Genomic DNA, 18,956 nt, shown 5'->3' with positions numbered 1-18,956 from the left:
AGCGCGGAGAGAAAGAGTGCCCCCACAGCACAGGCCCGCCCGCGAATCGGTGGGCCCCGATCGCGGGCCAGGCCACCATGGGGGCACCCCTCCGGGGCCAGATCCCCCTGCGCCCCCCCCGAGGACTCTGCAGGCTGCCTGTGGAGCCAGGTCCCGCAAGTACGGACCTGTTTGATTTACGCCGGGGGGGCCGCTGTTGGCGGCCGCCGACCGCCGTGGCACGATTCCTGCCCCCGCCAAAACCCCGGCGCCGGAGAATTCGGCAGCCGGCGTTGGGGCGGCGAGGCGGGATTCACACGCCACCCCCCCCCCCCTCCCCACGGCGGCGATTCTCCGACCCGACGATTCTCCAACCCAGTGGGAGGGTGGTGTCAGAGAATCCCACCCCAGTTATGTTTATTTGCTTGTTTTTCTGCATTTATTACACATTTCTTTGAGCCCACTGCTCCTCTGCCTAGAGTTGGCCCAGGGTTGGAGGTAGGAGATGAAGAAATGAATCACAAACGGAAGATATTCAGCCCGTCACGTCTGCCCTGGCTCCCCGAAAGAGCAATTCATCCAGTGCCATTTCCCCTACCTTTTCTCCGTAACCCTGCACGTTCCTCCTTTTCAGCTAACCCAATTTCCTCTCAAATACCTTGATTGGACATGCCTCCACCAAACTCTCAGTCAGCGCTTTCCAGGCCTGCTTGTTATGTGAAAAGGTTTCCTCGTGTCTCCATTGCTTGTTTTGCCGCTGATTTGTGTCCTTTCGTTCTCCAACCTTCCACCAAAGTGGGAATGTTTTTTCCCTATCCAATCTGTCCTGACCCCTCGTGGATTTGAATACCCCAATCAAATCTCCTCCTAAAGCTATCCCAGTTTCCCCAATCTATCCACGTAATTGAGTATTTGCTTTTTCCCATCTAGCAGCTATGATTTATAGTTTATTATTTTGCTACATTGGGTGTATTTTAAGCAGAATTTATCCATGGTTTTCATGCCTCAGACTTTAAGAGGGGGTGTATTTGTTAACCCAAAACTCTGCTTAACTCACCGTGTCTGCTCACTGTCTGTTCACTATCTGTTCTACTATTCTCTACTACTGCTCAGGTTTCCAGCCCTTCGGGGCGGCACGGAGGCACAGTGGTTAGCATTGCTGCCTACGGCGCCGCGGACCCGGGTTCGAATCCCGGCCCTGGGTCGCTGTCCGTGAGGCGTTTGCATATTCTCCCTGTGTCTGCGTGGGTTTCACCCCCACAACCCAAAGATGTGCAGGATAGGTGAATTGGCTACGCTAAATTGCCCCTTAATTGGAAAAAATAATTGGGTACTCTAAAGTTATAAAAAAAAAGGTTTCCAGCCCTTCATTGCTCTCATGCACTCTCGGAAATTGTTAATAATGCATCTTTTAAATAACATAGCTCCTTATATATTTCCAGCAATGAGTCCTTATAAAACTGAAATCTGCTGCGAGTGAGATTTGCACTGTATAATTACTCAATGGCACAGTAGTTAGCGCTGCTGCCTCACAGCGACAGGGACCCGGCATCAGTTCAGTCCTTGGATCACTGTCTGTGTGGGTTTCCTCCGGTTTCCTCCCACAGTCCAAAGATGTGCGGGTTAGGTGGATTGGCCATGCTGAATTGCCCCTTAGTGTCCAAAGATATGCAAGTTAGGTGGGGTCGGTGCAGACTCAATGGGCCGAATGGTCTCCTTTTGCACTGTAGGGATTCTATGATTCTAAGCAGCTGGTACCATGCAACAACTGGCCACATACTCTTTGTGAGATACTAACATTTTCCTTCTCTCCTTTGTGACAGAGCCAACAAGGAAAGGTGTTGTTGAAAGCAGAGGGTTTAAAAAAGCTCCGCCAACTAGATCTGCCCCACCACCGCCATCAGGTAACAAATGGTGAAAAAGAATCAATAGGGGCACGTTTGCGGCTATGTTCGCTGTCAGCGAGAATAATGGCACGGGCACAAAACACCAGGAGAATCTGGAAACAAGATTCTCGCCCGCGAGAACATGTTTGCCTATTTCCCCACCCCTTGCCAGTGACGTAACGAGGCTCCCACCCAAAAAGGATGGGAACCTAATTTAAATATGTTTTAATGAATCTGCAAGTCATTAGAGGGCAACCCATCACATGATCCTCCCCGCACTAAATACCCAAACCTCCCACCAGTGTGACGTCATTATGTGTTCCCATTATGTGTGTGTGTGTGTGTGTGGGGGGGGGGGGGGGGGGGGGGGGGGTTGGATTCGAGTTTGTGGGACGGGGGGGTGAATTTCACCTCAGTTCTGATCAGGGAACCCTTTGTCGCTGGCGCCTCGATCTCTGTGGAGCCAACCTTGCCGGCCCTGCACCGACAGACGACGGCCTAAACCACACTCTCTGATTTGTCAGGGTGCTAGAAAGTCTGGTCTGAAAACCCTGCAGTGCATCTGGAGAGACACACTGATTTCAGTCAGAGCCTGACACTCTGATAGATTATGGGAAAATTCTGCCCAATATATGAAGCTGGACAAATGCAGATAGCCTCTTTGACCTTTTCATGGTGGCGAATAAATGAATTCCATGCGGTGGTGTTTGTGATTCTGCTGAAAGCTGAACATAGGAAATCTTCCAGTCAAGAGGAACAAGAAGCACAAGTGCTGAAATACACTGATATTAATAGCGGGGAAGCTCCTTACAAAGTAATGCGTGTACCTGTGAGGTGTGTCTATGTTTTGCTTGTAGGATTTCATGATCCATACCTCACTTTGGGTTTGTACTGCTCCGAGCTGATCACAATTTACTTGCCTTAAGATTTGGAAATGCTCAGCAGGACTACACAAGATGAGCTTAACAATCACGCAGAATTTCAAAGGAAGAAGTCATTCTAACAATTACCATTTTTCCTACTTCAGGGCAGTGTCGGAATGGTGCACCAAGATTCTCACTGAATAATCAAATCAAACAGGAGCAAACATACTCCAAACCCATGAAAGGCCCAAGATTGTCCACAGTCAGTTCTGAAATGCCTTCGCTGCCAAAACAGGGTGCAACCACTAAAGCTAGAAGAACAACAAACGCCAATGCTAATATGGAGTTCATGAACGTGCCTGATCAAGGAGTTGCAGGGTAGGTGATGACATGGCAATAATTTGCTGCTGAATATAGTTGATCCAGCATTGTATATCGCTGAATCAGAATATTGCCGCTTCAATAATACAACCAAACAATCCTGGAATCCTGGAAAAACCCAGCAGGCCAGACAGCATCAATGTGGAGAGAATCAGAGTTAATGTTTCAGATCGCTGACCTTTCATCAGATCTGAAGAAAGATAGAAATGTAAGAATTTTTATGCCAGCGGAAGAGGGGAGAGCCAGGAAGAACAATAAAGGAGGTCTGTAACGGGATGCAGGCTAGGGAAGATTGAATGATAATAGATATCATGATGCAACAGCCACAGAGAGGGGTAATGGGTGTAGTAAAGAAACAAAGGTGGTGTCCAAACAAGGCATGAATTGCTGAGCAAAAACCATCTGAATGAAACATGAAAGGATTAAGAAAGAAATGAGACAAAATCAAACCAACAAAACAAAAAAAAGGAAGAAAAAAATAGATGGAACAAGATAGAGGCAGATGTTATGATCTAAAGTTGTTTAACTCGATGTTGAGTCCAGAAGGTCATCGAGTGCCAAGTCACAGAATCATACAGTGCAGAAGAGGCCCTTCGGCCCATCAAGTCTGCATCGACACGTGAAAAACACCTGACCTGCCTACCTAATCCCATTTACCAGCGCTTGGCCCATAGGCTTAAATGCCAGGACGTGCCAAGTGCTCATCCAGGTATTTTTTAAAAGATGTGAGGCAACCCATCTCTACCATCCTCCCAGGCAGTGTATTCCAGACCGTCACCACCCTCTGGGTAAAAATGTTTTTCCTCACATTCCCCCTAAACCTCCTGCCCCTCACCTTGAAATTGTGTCCCCTCATGACTGACCCTTCAAATAAGGGGAACAGCTGCTCCCTATCCACCCTGTCCGTGCCCCTCATAATTTTGTACACCTCGATCAGGTCGCCCCCTCAGTCTTCTCTGCTCCAACAAAAACGACACATGAAATGAAAATCGCTTACTGTCACGAGTAGGCTTCAATGAGGTTACTGTGAAAAGCCCCTAGTCACCACATTCCGCCGCCTGTCCGGGGAGGCTGGTACGGGAATAGAACCGTGCTGCTGGCCTGCTTGGTCTGCTTTAAAAGCCAGCGATTTAGCCGAGTGAGCTAAACCAGCCCCTAAAAATGAAAATCGCTTATTGTCACAAGTAGGCTTCAAATGAAGTTACTGTGAAAAGCCCCTAGTTGCCACATTCCGTCGCCTGTTCGGGAAGGCTGGTACGGAAATTGAACCATGCTAGTGGCCTGCCTTGGGCTGCATTCAAAGCCAGCGATTTATCCGTGTGCTAAACCAGCCCTATCCATGCCTCTCCAACCTCTCTTCATAACTTAAATGTTCCATCCCAGGCAACATTCTGATGAATCTCCTCTGAACCCCCTCCAATTCAATCACATCCTTCCAAAATGCGGTGATCAGAACTGCATACAGTACTCCAGCTGTGGCCTGAGCTAAGTTCTTCAGAACTCCAATCTGACCTCCCTGCTTTTGTAATCTATGCCTTGATCAATACAGGCAAGTGTCCCATACGCCTTTTTCATCATGCCATTAACCACCTTCAGAGATCTATGGACAAACAGGCCAAAGCCCCTTTGTTCCTCCGAACTTTCTAACGTCATACCATTCATTGAATACTTCCTTATCCAATTACTCCTTCCAAAGTGTATCAGCTCACACTTTTCAGAGTTAAATTCCATCTACCACTTATCTGCCCATTTGACCATCCCGTCTATAGCTTCCTGTAACCCAAGACATTCAACCTCACTGGTAACCATCTGGTCAATCATTGTGTCATTTGCAAGCTTACTGATCATACCTCCCACATAGTTATCTATGTTGCCTATATAAATGATGAATGATAAGGGACCCAGCCACAGATTCATGTGGTACACCACTGACTTGCAGTCATTAAAGCAGCCTTCTGTCATCACCCTCTGTCTCCCACAACTAAGCCGATTTTGAATATCCACTTTATCAAATTATCCTGTAACCCATGTGCATTTGTCTTCTTTATAAGTCTCCTATGTGGGACTTTGTCAAAAGCTTTTCTAAAATCCATGTAACTACATAAACTGCACGACCATCATCTACACACCTGGTCACCTGCTCAAAAAATTCAATCAAATTTGTTAGACATGACCATGCTGACTAGCCCTGATCAAACCTTGCCTCTCCAAGTGGAGATTGAGTCTCTCCTTCAGAATTTTCTCCAGTAATTTCCCTACCACTGACATGAGATTCACTAGTCTGTAGTTCCCTGACTTATCTCTGCAACCCTTCTTAAATAGGGAACCACATTAGCTGTTCTCCAGTCCTTTGGCACCTTCCCTGTGACAAGAGAGGAACTAGAAATTTAGCTCAGAGCTCCTGCGATCTCTTCTCGTGCCTCCCACAGCAGCCTGGAACACAGTTCATCTGGACCTTGCGATTTGCCCACTATTAAGCCTGCCAATACCTCCATTACCTTGTCACTTCCTATGTCAATTTGCTCAAGAACATCGCAGTCTCTCTCCCTGAGTTCCATGCCTACCTCCTCATTCTTTTGAGTGAAGATGGATGTGAAGTATTCTTTTAACACCCTACCAATGTTCTCTGGCTCTACCCACAGATTGCCCCCTTGATCCTGAATGGGCCCTATCTACTCTTTTCCCTGGTTATTCTTTTCCCATTAATATACTTATAGAATATCTTGGGATCTTCCCTACTTTTACCAGACAGAGCTTTCTTATATCGGGGCCCACCGATCGGCGGGCGGGCCTATGCTGTGGGGACGCTCTTTTTCTTCCGCCCCCGCCATGGTGAAGGCCATGGCGGGGGCGGATCCCCTCCCCTGCGCATACGCTGGTATGACATCAGCAGCCGGCCGGCGAAGTCCTTTCGGCCCCAGCTGGCATGGTGCCAAAGGCCGTTCACACCAGCCGGCGGAGTGGAAACTACTCGGGCGCGGGCCGAGCCCCTAAAGGGAAGAGAATTCTGCACCTTTGGGGCGGGCCGACGCCGGAGTGGTTCACGCCACTCCAACACACCGGGACCCCCCGCCCTGCCGGGTACGGGGAGAATCCCAGCCATTGTTTCTAAGTGAAACAGTGATTTACCTGTACTTTCAGTTTGTCTTCACTGCTCACAACTGGCCTCCTTTACACTGGGAAGACCAAACGCAGGCTGGGTGACCGTTTTGTAAAGTCAGCTTGCATGACCCTAAGCTTCAAGCAGCTTGTCATTTTAGTTGATGAAAGGTCATTGACCTGAAACATTTGGCACGATCAAGCAGCCCCGTTCACCATGGGCACAAATCCCGTTATGGCTGCTAAATCTCACGAGAGGGCTAAAACGCGATTTGTGCCAGCGAGATCTCAGTTTGAGATCTTCCCCGCCCTCCGCTAATGATGTGATGAGGTTCATGCCCAGCAAATATAATTAAAGGGCTTTATGCCATAGCGTCTGCCCATAACGTATCCTCCCCTGCACCTGCACTCACCCCCCCCCCCCCCCCCCCCGCCCCCACAGTGGGTGTGTGAGGTGGTGAGGTGCCCGGAGGGGGTAGGGGAGAGGTCCAATGACAGTTGAGGGGTGCCCCGATGCTGGCATTATGGTAGTTGTGGGGGGGGGGGGTTAGGCAGATGCTTGAGGGTGGAGTTGGGATGTCCCAATCTCCATGGAGTGAAGGGAGGCATTATATACAACTTTGGGATCAGGGCGCAGAACCCCAGCTTTGCCAGCTTTTCTCCATTTCCATCTTCTCGCTGGAGCAGGGCGTAGATCTCGATCCCGCCACCGGAAACGGATCTGAGCCTGGCACTGATCCCGTTTTCTTCCCGGCGCTGGATTCTCCACCTCACCGGGAACTCCGCTAACCCGTGAGGTGGAAAATATTTAAAATATTGTCCATTTACTTCCCAGTGACTCTCCGAAGTCAAACAACAGCGTATTAGCCCAGGCCCCTGACTCTGGTCAATTTAACCTCTGGCTCCGAAAAGCTTTCTGGACTTGCAAAGCAAAATGCTTTTAAAAACACGACTACTGCAGTCAAACACACTCTAACCCTTAAATTGCCAATGTTTAGAATCCATTATATCTAAAATCCTGCACTCGTCACAGATGCCGAAATTTCTTGACATGAATGTATATTTGTAGAATGCAAAGAAGAAGAAGTATATCTCAAAGACCTCTACCTGGCCGCCCAAAACCACAGACGCAGCGTCCCAAGTGTCGGGCACTTTATCAGTACACAGGTCAGGACGTGGACGAAATCAGCTTCAACGTCAATGATACCATTGATATCCTTCTTGAAGGTAAGAGTATACAGCCGTTATTCTTGGTAATAAATATAACTTACTGATCACTGCAGCTAGAAAACAAAGAGCCGGTCATAGATACAAAGCGGGAGCAGAAATGCTGTTGCATCTTTCTTCTCGATGGTTCTTGCGAAGTTGAAAAATTCCATCATTACATGGCCACAAGCAGAAAACTCAACCAGCAACTGTTGCTGCTGCCCACTTCCCTGTTATACTGCCTAAATGGTGGTTTTACATTATTGTGGTCTTCAAAATGAAAACATAAAAATGCTGCAAATGCACAGGGATCTCTCGATCTCTGAAAAGACAAGTTCTGGTACTCGGCTTGTTCCCCTCATCAACGTTACATTTCAAATTCTCAGAATATGTAGTTTCTTTTTATTTGATGTTAGCCCCTTTTCAATTAATAATAGGAGGATTTTAGTTTTTGCTGCTAATTTAGGCTCTCAAGGCTGGATTTTATGCAGCCGATTTTGGCAGCAACCATGGCAACGGGGCCCACACAATCGCTGGAGAGGCCCTCGTGCCAGTCTGCCAGCAGCAGGAAACTTTCCCCTGATTAAGTCCGAGGGTGGAAGGTGCTGACATGAGAATCTCAGTCGTGGTGGTGGGATATCATTAAGGCTTATGAGTGAGAATGATACTTATTAACCCTGAGCTAATGGTGGCTCATGAATTAAATGGAGGCCATATGGGTCTCTTGTACCTGGTCAGGTTTGGCAGCAGCCTCCTGCGTGGTGGAGGGGTTCTGTGGCATTATCAGGTACTTGGTGCCTTATCGAGCAGCCTGTTGTTGAGAAGGGGACTGGCTGCTGAAAACCATACATGCTGCCTTTGCCTCCAGCATCCTTCTTTCCTCCGCACCCATGGTCCTCGCCCCATGATCCCACACCCACCTATGGCCAGAGGTCCTACTGTGATCCTGGGCCTCAGGTGGGTGCATTGCTGCCAGCAGCCGCTGCTCCCGCTGGCCTCCAGCTGGTGGGAAAGAACTCCACCACCCTCACAAACTCCCAGCCTCAGCATCAACAAAATATATCCCTGAAACTCCAAACTTCCAATGGCCTTTCTCCCATCTCCAAATAGCAGCAGAGCAACACAATCCTAGAGAGGCCTAAATCTTCGGTCCAGCCCGCTGTGGGAATCATCGCGGGCAGGATAGTAAATACAACGGACAAGCCAAAAGTCCATTGACCTCAGGGGCAAATCTCCGGTAGGGCAGGACTGGAAAATCCCATCCTCAATTTTAAACTTTGAATATAAAGTGAATTGATTGACCGATAGAAAATGAAGAAAATAGACTTCTGCATGTGACCATGCAGTGATTGGTCACATAAAGGGCTGTTCCTGTTCAAAGTCACAGAAAGGGGCACTTTTTACCCAGATCTGGGTGGAATTTTGATGAAAAGGCGAAGGTGAATGTTAGAGGAGTAGTTTACCCTGGAATGGTATGTCTTCTGATCACCGGACCCGGCAGAAAACAGTGAGAGGTTTGACTGGAAAGTTGAAACAACCTTGTGCTTCACAGTCTCTTCCAGCATGCAGGCAGGGGAGGGGCAAGCTGTAAGGCCCCAGATACAGGAACTGATTACTTTTATCAAGGAGGAATTCCATAAACAGAGGAAAGAAATGCATGAGGATCATGCAAAGGTCATTGCAGAGCTGTGGTACCCCTGAAGGATACTTTGGAGCGGATGGAGAGGTGTTTGGAGGTGCAGGGGTCACAAATTCGGGAGATTGAAGGAGTGATCTCGGACCACAGCGATCGAGTGGTGGCTCGGGAGGCGAGGTGGGGCTCCTAGGAGACCTTTGTAAAATGCTGAGGGCAAAGGTTGAGGAGCAGGAGAATACCTCGAGAAGACAGAACCTGCGAATAGTGGGCCTTCCTGAAGGAGTGGAAGATGTGGGCAGCACGGTAGCATGGTGGTTAGCATAAATGCTTCACAGCTCCAGGGTCCCAGGTTCGGTTCCCGGCTGGGTCACTGTCTGTGCGGAGTCTGCACGTCCTCCCCGTGTGTGCGTGGGTTTCCTCCGGGTGCTCCGGTTTCCTCCCACAGTCCAAAGATGTGCGGGTTAGGTGGATTGGCCATGCTAAATTGCCCGTAGTGTCCTTAAAAGTAAGGTTAAGGGGGGGGGGGGGGGGGCGGTTGTTGGGTTACGGGTATAGGGTGGATACGTGGGTTTGAGTAGGGTGATCATGGCTCGGCACAACATCGAGGGCCGAAGGGCCTGTTCTGTGCTGTACTGTTCTATGTTCTATGTGAGTGCCACGAGGTACATCTCGAAGATGCTGATGGAACTGGTGACAGAAGGGGTGCTGGATAAGGCACCTGAAGTGGACTGAGCGCATGGGTCTCTGAGGCAGAAGCTGCGAGCTGGGGAGCCGCCGCGGCCGGTGATCGTGAGACTCCATAAATTTGTGGAGAAAGAGAAAATTCTACGGTGGGTCAGGGAGAAGCGTAGCTGCGACTGGGAGGGAAATAACGTCCAGATTTATCAGGACATCGGAGCCGAGTTGGCAAAATAGCGGGCAGGTTTCAACAAGGTCAAGGCGGTGCTGTACCGGCGGCAGATCAGGTTTGGGGTGCTCGACCCGGCGAAATTATGGGTGACGTTCGGAGGCTGGGAGTATTATTTCGAGACGCCAGAAGCAGCCAAAGACTTCATTAAGGAGCATAAACTGGGGGAGAACTGAGTGGACAATGCTTGGGAACCGGGATGCTGGCACTATGTAATGGTCGGGAGCATGTTCGAAGTGGGTGTAGGGATTGGGGGATTTTCGCCTTTTTTTGTGGGGGATGGTTTCTGTTCAATGTTGAGATTGTAAGGAGTTGTAGGGGTGAAAGGTTTATGTGGGGGTGGATGTTCCCACCCCCCCTCCTGTTTTATAGGACTGTTTGTGTTTAACATCTGTTTGTTTGCTTTTGGAGAAGGCTACCTAGAGTTCAGGAGTAGTCCTTGTTTGGGTGGGGGAGGGTAAGGCCAGCAGGAGGCCTTCTTCTTTGAGCTAAGGAGTGTGAGGGAGGGGGGAGGGGGAGGGGCAGCCACGCTGGCAGGTTATGCTGGTGAACGGATGTGAGGTGGTGGGGGAGAAGGCCAAGAGGGGTGGCCAGGGGAAGGGGGGAAGGGGGAAGTTGGGGGGGGGGGGGAGGGAAGAAGGGGAAGCAGGAAAAGCGGGGGGGAAGAAGGGCAGTGGGAAAAGCAGGGGGAGGTGTTTGCGACGCGGCAGGGGGTGAGAGATGACATGGTCAAGGGCGAAGAAAGTGGCAATCTGGGATGGGCTAGGTACAGAGTGGAATTAAAGGGGCAGGAATTAAGTGGGGAAGATGACGGACGGTAGAGGGGATTGGAGGCGCAAGCCTCCGGTAAGGTTGGTAATGTGGAACGTCCGGGGGCTGAATGGGCCGGTTAAAAGGTCGCGGGTGTTCGCGCACCTCAGGAGCTTGAAAGCGGGGGTTGTCTTTTTGCAGAAGACACACCTCCGTGTGAAGGACCAGGTTAGGTTAAGGAAGGGGTGGGTCGGGCAGCATTGCACATGGCTCAAAGTATGTATTCAGGGAGCCCAGTGGTGCAGTCCACGGTGAAGATATGGAATCAGCTGAGGAGGCATTTTAGAGTGGAAGGGATGTCGGTGCTAACGCCGCTGTGCGAGAATCATGGGTTTGAGCTGGGGCGGATGGATAGTGTATACAGGAGATGGAGGGAAGTGGGGCTGGTCAATGTGAGGGATTTGTAGTTGGAGGAAGGGTTTGCCAGTCTGGAGGAGCTGAGGGTAGAGTGAGAGGGCAGAGCTGCCGAGAGGTAGTGTGTTCAGGTATCTACAGATTAGGGACTTTTCACAAAAGGTCTGGAAGGGATTCCCTAGATTTCTGGATTGCTGGAGCGACTACTGCTTTGCTGGATTGCTGGAGCGACTGCTGCTTCCAGATGTGGAAGGGGAGGGAAGAATTGGGGAGATATATAAGTGGCTGGGGGAGCAGGGAGGCGAGCGGGTGGTGAAGATCAAGGAGAAATGGTAAGCGGAGTTGGGAATGGAGATCAATTGGGGAGTATGGAGTGAGGCACTGCGAAGGGTAAACGGGACCTCCTTATGCAAGGATGAGCCTGATATGGTTTAAGGTGGTGCACCGGGTGCATATGACTTGGGCGAGAATGAGTGGGTTCTTTCAGGGGGTAGCAGATGAGTGTGCGAGGTGTGGGCAGGGGCCAGCGAATCATGCGCACATTTTTTGGGGTTGTGAAAAATTGGGAAGATTCTAAGATTCTGTCTTAGCCAGGATAGTGGAGGAGGGAGTCAACCCGGACACTTTGGTGGCGATATTTGGGGTTTCAGAGAAGCCGGAGCTCATGGAGAGGAGGAAGGCCGATGTCCTGGATTTCGCCTCTCTGATTGCATGGCAACGAATATTGCTGGAGTGGCGGTCGGTAGCAGCTTGGTTGGGTGACCTGTACGACTCCCTGCAGTTAGAGAAGATAAAGTATGAGTTAAGGGGCTCAGCAGGGGATTTTGAGAAAAGGTGGGGGATGTGTTTGTGACCGTGTTTGAGGAGCTGTTCGGCGCATGGGGGTGGGGGGATAGGTGATGGGGAGGGGGGGATGAAAAAGGAGAAAAGTCTGTACAAACTGTATAGTTGATTGTTGGGAAGAATGTTTCCCGGCGTGTTTATTTGCTGTAACTTTGATACAAGTTTGAATAAAATGCATTAAAAAAAAAAGAAAATGAAGAAAATAAAGAAAAGTAATACAATGTATATACTTACGCAGAAAACACATGTCCGCAATCTCATGATTAAAGAACAATTTGTTACAATTGAACTTTTATACACATATTTTCTCCCATATTTTCTCAATCCTGTGGGAGCTACAGCTGACTTAAATTTCAAACTATTTCTTTCTGATTTGAACAATTTAGTTTAGATAAGTGTCCCTGGAAACAATATCAGGGGTTTCGGGATTGAAATAAATTGCCACTGCATTGGAAAAGAGTTCTCAAGCATCCACATAACTGAGTCAATCATGCAGCATTGTGTATGGCTGAATTACGTGGCTTGGGTTCTGTCTCTTGAGTCGTAACCTTGGAGACAACAATATTGAACCTGTGAGCACTTGTACTGATTGAGGCTGAGGAAGTGGAATTGCAGATGGCTTTTTAAATTATTGGGGCTGAAATTTGAATGGTCGGGTTTTTTCCAGCCCCGCCTTGGCGGGACCCAAAAGTCCATTGACGTTCGGCGGGACCGGAAGACTCCAATGGCGGGGTGGGGCTGGAAAATTCTGGCAATTTCTCCAGCCGTCTTCCAATGGGGGAGTACCGTCAATGATCCTTCTGCAGATGTCCCCACTAATCACCCATCAAGGGGTTATGTCCAAGGAGGTTCTTGGCCAACCCTGCAATTTCCACTCAGATGTCCTTATGAGTATCACAGAATACTGGCCATTCAGCCCATCGAGTCTGTATCGGCCCTGGGAAAGAGCATCCTATCTAAGCCCACAACTCCACCTTACCCCACACTTCCACCCTACCCCTGTAACCCCACCTTACCGTACCTTTTTTGGACACTAAGGATAAGCCAATCCACCTACCCCTCCACATCTTTGGACTGTGGGAGGAAACCGGAGCACTCGGAGGAAACCCACACACACACACAGGGAGAACGTGCAGACTCCGCACAGTGACCCAAGTCGGGAATCGAACCTGGGACCCTAGCTCTATGAAGCCATTGTGCTAACTACTATGCTACCGTGCTTCCCAATGTATGTAGCAGAACATACCCCATTCTAGTATAACAAATCCGGAAAAGGTTCTGTATAATGAAAGAAGTAAAATCATTCATCCTTGAATTGTTCCACTTCCTGGTGGAGCCAAAGATCTTTCAGTGGCAGTTTTGCTGCATTTAAAAGCATCTTGAGGGAAACTTCTAGAACCTCTAGTGGAAAAACCTAGATTCCCGGGTGGGAAAGCGACCGAGCATGGTTGCCCTTCTGTCATAACTGCTCAATCCAAATGTGCTAATCATTCCTGATCCACATTTTGCCATGAGTATTGCACCCTGCAGTTTCTGTGACCATGGGCACTGCTCTGTATCGTTTACATCAGTGGCAATGCCCTGTTCTAATTCAGCCCCTTGTACATTGTGACTGGATTGAAAAAGGCGTCTGCTCAATCAAAACAAGCCAAAGATGCTTTGTTTTTGTCTTACTGGTAAAATAATGACTTTTCTCTGGTGGACCAGTTCTTTTGAAAATGCACAATGATAAATTTGCTATTCCGATCGCTGAGAGGTTTGGTGGACATGCCGTGAATGTGTGCAAATCTGATGAATTCACTGAATTTTCCAGATCCGTCAGGATGGTGGAAAGGTCGTATACATGGAAAAGAAGGGCTTTTCCCAGGAAACTATGTGGAGAAGATATGAACTATTGTGGACTCAGTTCCGAATTTTACCCGACTGGAAAATTAGGAGCACAGAAACCTTGATCATCTAATGGACAACCTGTGCGACAGGGTGGTCGTCTTAAAGGGGACTTTTATTCAGGACCAACTTCATTCTCAATATGCATTGAAGGGAAGGAATATCGGAACAGGACTAGATAATTCAGCCCCTCAAACTTGTTCCACCATTCAGTTAGATCGTGACTAATCTTACCTTCATCTACCCATCATTCTAATAATAAAGTTGCTTATAGGTTCAGTTTAAACTAGGGTTTCATAGTCACAATTTATAACCAGTAATTAAGCCATTGCTGGATTACGTGATAAAAAGACCTTTTTAAAAATGAAACCAGCAGCAGTTTTTTCCACACATAAACACATTTTGTGGCCTTTACTGACTAGCGGTGAAAGGTGTTATAAACAAGTTAAAACTATCAACTTAGCATAATTTATTTGCATATCATTTCCCTTTTGCCATACAACACAGAAGCCTTGAGCTTGATAGGACAGCGTCAGCCTCACAAATCACACAATGAAAATGTCTCTTTTGCGGTAGATTTGTGTTATTTGTAACATGACATGAATAGGGCGCATTAAAGTCAATTAGTATCAGTACCGCAATAGTGTTTTCTTGCTTCGTACATATTAAAAGGTAACCTGAGTTACAAGCAGAAGCACAGATAAAATAATGGCCAACATGTACATTGGACCGTTTATTTAAAAGGACAATTACTCAGGGATTGGTTCAGTAGACATAGTTCATCTGTCCTTATCCCCTTCCCGCTATTTCCTGTCTGCTTGTTGTCACTCAGCAACATCATCCAAAGTCATAACATCAGGTTGCACATGTATGCTGACAATATCGAGCTCTACCTCAATACCACCTGTCTTGATCCCTCCCTTATCTCCGAATTGTCCGACTCTTGTTCAACATCCAGTATTGGATGAGCAGAACCTTCCCCCAACTAAATATTGGGAATACCAAAGCTGTTGTCTTCAGTCTCTCTCTCTGACAACTGTCAAAATCAGACTTTGCGACCTGTTGTCATATTTGTCACTGGGATAAGCATCTATGCAATCACCAAATTGCCTACTTCCAATTCAGTAACATTGGCCAGCATCCATCCCCACCCCCTCAATTCATCTGCTGCTGAAACTCTGATCCACATTTTACATAGACTTGACAATTGTAATGCATTCCTGACAGGGTCTCCAATCTTCCACCCTCCCTAAATTGTAGATCATCCAGAACTCTGCAACCTGTTTCCTGACTAGCAACAAGTCCCATTTACCCAGCATCCCTATGCTTGCTGACATACATTGGCTCCTGGTGCAACACAGCCTCAGTTTTAAATGTCTCACTCTTCCCTTCAGTTCCCCCCTTAGTTTCACCAACCCCACCCCACCCTCCCCTATCTCTGTAGCCTCCTCTTTCCCTACAATTCTCCAATTCTGACCTCCTTTGCATTCATTATTTCCATCGTTCGACAATGCTTTCAGCTGTCTAGAGCCCAAACTCTGAAACTCCCTCTCTAAAATGGTCTCACTGTACGGCAACAATGCAAGAGTGATTGGATCAGTCAAGTTTGCAATGCATTTCGGTATCATAGGGATTAAGTTTTTGATATCAGTCTTAATCACCTTTATGAGACCTCCATAGTAGATTTTCATTTGCAAGGTAACCTGCAAGTTTTTATGGTAAACAATACAACAATTTGCAATTAGATTGTGCCTGTAATGTAGTTCAATTTCCCAAGTTGCTTGCTGAGCCGTACAAGGATTTGTTAGGACAAATGACCAAAAACCTGCTCATAGAAGTAGAACACCAATGGTAGATCTACTTAATATATAAGGAAAGAAACTATCTTAAAGCCAACATGAAACTAAAACCCTAATACTGTTGCCTAAACTTTTTCAGTCGACTGCCTGGAGCATATATAATGCTTCCTACTGTTGCCGATAACAACTGCATATTTAGCGACTATTATAATGTGAATGAGGTGACACTGTTACTTCCAAAGGCACAGAAGAACTCTGGATGTAGCAGTGTGAATGGAAGAGCATCCCCTCGCAAACACCCCGCCAACCTTTTCTGCCATTGAGCGGCAGAAGATATCATCCACTGTTAGAGGTCAGCAAAGTCTTGCATGGCCCTCCTCCGCCATTCCTTAAACTGTCTCATGCATAGCTTCAGTGTCGTAGGTTGTATCTTGAATTTATTTCAACAGTTTGTCATGTAAAAAGAATGCAAAATGGTGCAAAAATGTAAAGCTTCTATATTTTATTTCTCTTTGAATCGATATTCCTTCGTTTTGGGTGATTTGTCCCACAAAGGCAATATTTCTAACGTGTCTACTGTTTCAAATGTACATTTATTCCACGCCATCCCAGAACAAAACAAATCTCATTTACTGCAATCAATGGTGTTGGTGAACCTTTAAGTGTAACTGTCAAACTTGACTTGGGAGTTTAAAGACTGCCAGAGATACAGAGGTTTATCTTAAGTGATGAAAATTGCCTGATAAAATTGATATTAAGAGTGAAGCATTAATTGTATAAGAGTTTGTATGTATCCCCACAGGAGGTATGTGCAGCTTATTTTAAAACATTCGGACAGTTTACAGCAACTATCTTGGGGTTGCCCCCATATCCGTACGGAATGTTTTCCTATTATTATGAGTGTTTCATTTCTGTGCAATAGTACATATTTGAGTATTTTAACCATTTAAATATTGCATTTTATTTCCTTAATAGAACAAAAGAACTGTCCAAAAAGCTCGTATTCTATGCAACTATAAAGTTTAACAATATGTAAAGCACTGAATGTACAACAAAGGCGCTAAATCCTATTTGAATTCTTTAAAGTCGGACAAATTGTTAACTTCCGGCATCTTCTGGATGTGTACATTTTTTGATAGCTGTTTGTTCTCTTTCTGATGTTGAACTTGCTAGTTTTCCTAATGTTGACCATTGCGAAATAGAAATTGTGAAAATGTGATAAAATCTATAATGAACCACTTGCCGAAATAAACAAAATAAAATTAAAATCAACATGCAATTTAACTGGTGAATAGAAAGAAAACTTTTAATTTAATCCACCTACATGCCGTCAAAAGATTCATTGGTGCAAACATTGGCAAAATTGGAACATTGATGTCTTACAATTTGAGATCTGCAGATACCATTGGGCACTGTCCATCTGAAGCAGAGGTGAAAGTAATGGTTTCCTGGGTATACTGATATTTGCATATTTTTGATAAAGTACATATTATGGAATCCCTACAGTGTAGAAAGAGGCCATTCGGCCCATCGCATCTGCACCGACCTTTCGAAAGACCAGCCTACCTAGGCCCAGTAACTCCACCCAACCTTTGGACACTTGGCGGCAATTTAACATGGCCAATTCACCTAATGTACACATCTTTGGACTGTGGGAGGAAACTGGAGCACCCGGAGAAAACCCACGCAGACACGGAGAAAATGTGCAAACTCCACACAGGCAGTCACTCGAGGTCAGAATCAAACCCAGGTACCTGGCACTGTGAGGCAGCGATGTTAGCCACTGTGCCACCATGTCATCCTCTATGTACATTTCTTAGGTTTGGCAATTTTACAACGACAACATGGAAACTCAGTTACTTGCTGAGAAGGACAGCAACATATCGTGGCATTTTACGAAATCAATAATTAGCGTACTAAGTTCTACAAAGATGTTTTGAGGCAATGGATGGGATGCTCAAGTTACAGCTGGGGATTGCTACTTGGCCTTTTGGCTAAGATGAGCGTGAGGTCAGGGGTAATGCCTGGATCGGGTATGTCTCTCTTGTGGGGACCATGAATTGGATTCAATTTGAATTGTTTTTTTGGAGCAGACAAGGAGCTGGATTAGGGGTTTGCCCCTGTCCACACTCTGAGCTCTGGCTTTGTAACTCTGATAAAGTAATTTTTAAAAAGTTACACCTGGAGATATTTTGGTGAAGAAATTGAGGAAGAGAGATATTGGAGCAAATTTAGTTCTCTTCAGTCTATGGGAAGTGTTTAAGATAGAACGGCTTACTTACCATTCCTTTCCACCAATCTGCAATTTTAATGCCATTGGTTTTGGTGACAGCCTTATTGATAGATGAAGATGGGACTACACTGGACCCCAATATTACCTTAACCAGCTCTTGCACAGTCCACAAACCCAAGATGACCCACCAGTCGAATCTGCTGGGAAGCCAATGCTGGGAAGCCAATGACGCCCACAAGATAAGTTTAAGAACAAATTCTCCATGCCCCAACCCCACCAAGTCTTGCATTTCTGCTAGCAAGCTCCTAATGTCAGCAGATGACTTCCAGACTTCTCCATTGTAATCCTTCCCTATCAGGCCAGCTGCCACCTTCCACTGGAAACGGCTGGATAGATGACAGGAAGGATTCAATAGCGATCCTGCAGTTCCAATCAGCCAACCTCTGTTACAATCTCCATAGAGACTGATGACTTTTTAAGAGATTCGAACTTCCAGTTAAGAGCTGAAAGAATGACACAGCAAGATTTCACATTTTTTTAACCTTTATTGTAACAAATGGCTAAAAACACCATTGATTAAGCATTATTTTCTTTTTGTAAGCAGCTTACATTTGAAACTGCATGGGAGAATGTTCCCCTTTTATACTTACCAAATTCCACTCTCCATGGAAATACAGTCCTTTTAGCAAACAGCCCGCAGTTCTCCCAGCTGCTAATAGGTTTCCACATCCCCATTTTGCCAAGTGGAACTTTGAGTGCCTGTCTCTAGGCACTTTTTTCGGTTTTCAAAGAATTCCTTGAATTCACAACCAGCAGTAAAGAAATGAAATGAAATGAAAATGAAAATCGCATCTGGTCCTGTTGGCTCTTTAGCTTTCTGCCCAATCTTGATCCCCATTGATGGGTGCCTTTTCTCAAACCGAGTTAGCAAAACAAACATGCAGGAGCTTATCAAACTACTCAGTGACAGCAGCACACTTAATATGAAACTCCTCACTTTCCTCTGTAGGCAGTGACCCCTGTAATGTTACCTTCTCCCCAGCCTATCATTTATTTTATTTCTTCAGGTGCCA

At 46.7% G+C, this 18,956-nt stretch overlaps 1 protein-coding gene across 1 annotated transcript in view; it reads left to right on the top strand.

The window, feature by feature from the left end:
* myo1f (myosin IF) overlaps nt 1-16,934 on the top strand; it is a 180,548-nt gene extending 163,614 nt beyond the window's left edge. The window contains exons 25-28 of the mRNA XM_038777186.1: nt 1,803-1,883; nt 2,893-3,106; nt 7,278-7,435; nt 13,778-16,934. Of these exons, the coding sequence (XP_038633114.1) occupies nt 1,803-1,883; nt 2,893-3,106; nt 7,278-7,435; nt 13,778-13,854 (530 nt within the window). The 3' untranslated portion in view covers nt 13,855-16,934. The remainder of the gene's footprint in view (nt 1-1,802; nt 1,884-2,892; nt 3,107-7,277; nt 7,436-13,777) is intronic.
* The last annotated feature ends 2,022 nt before the right edge of the window (nt 16,935-18,956 follow it).

Source organism: Scyliorhinus canicula, chromosome 18 (genome assembly GCF_902713615.1).
Source record: "Scyliorhinus canicula chromosome 18, sScyCan1.1, whole genome shotgun sequence".
Classification (NCBI taxonomy): domain Eukaryota; kingdom Metazoa; phylum Chordata; class Chondrichthyes; order Carcharhiniformes; family Scyliorhinidae; genus Scyliorhinus; species Scyliorhinus canicula.
The sequence above is the reverse complement of the archived record's forward strand: the minus strand, read 5'-3'. Positions and strand labels throughout refer to the sequence as shown.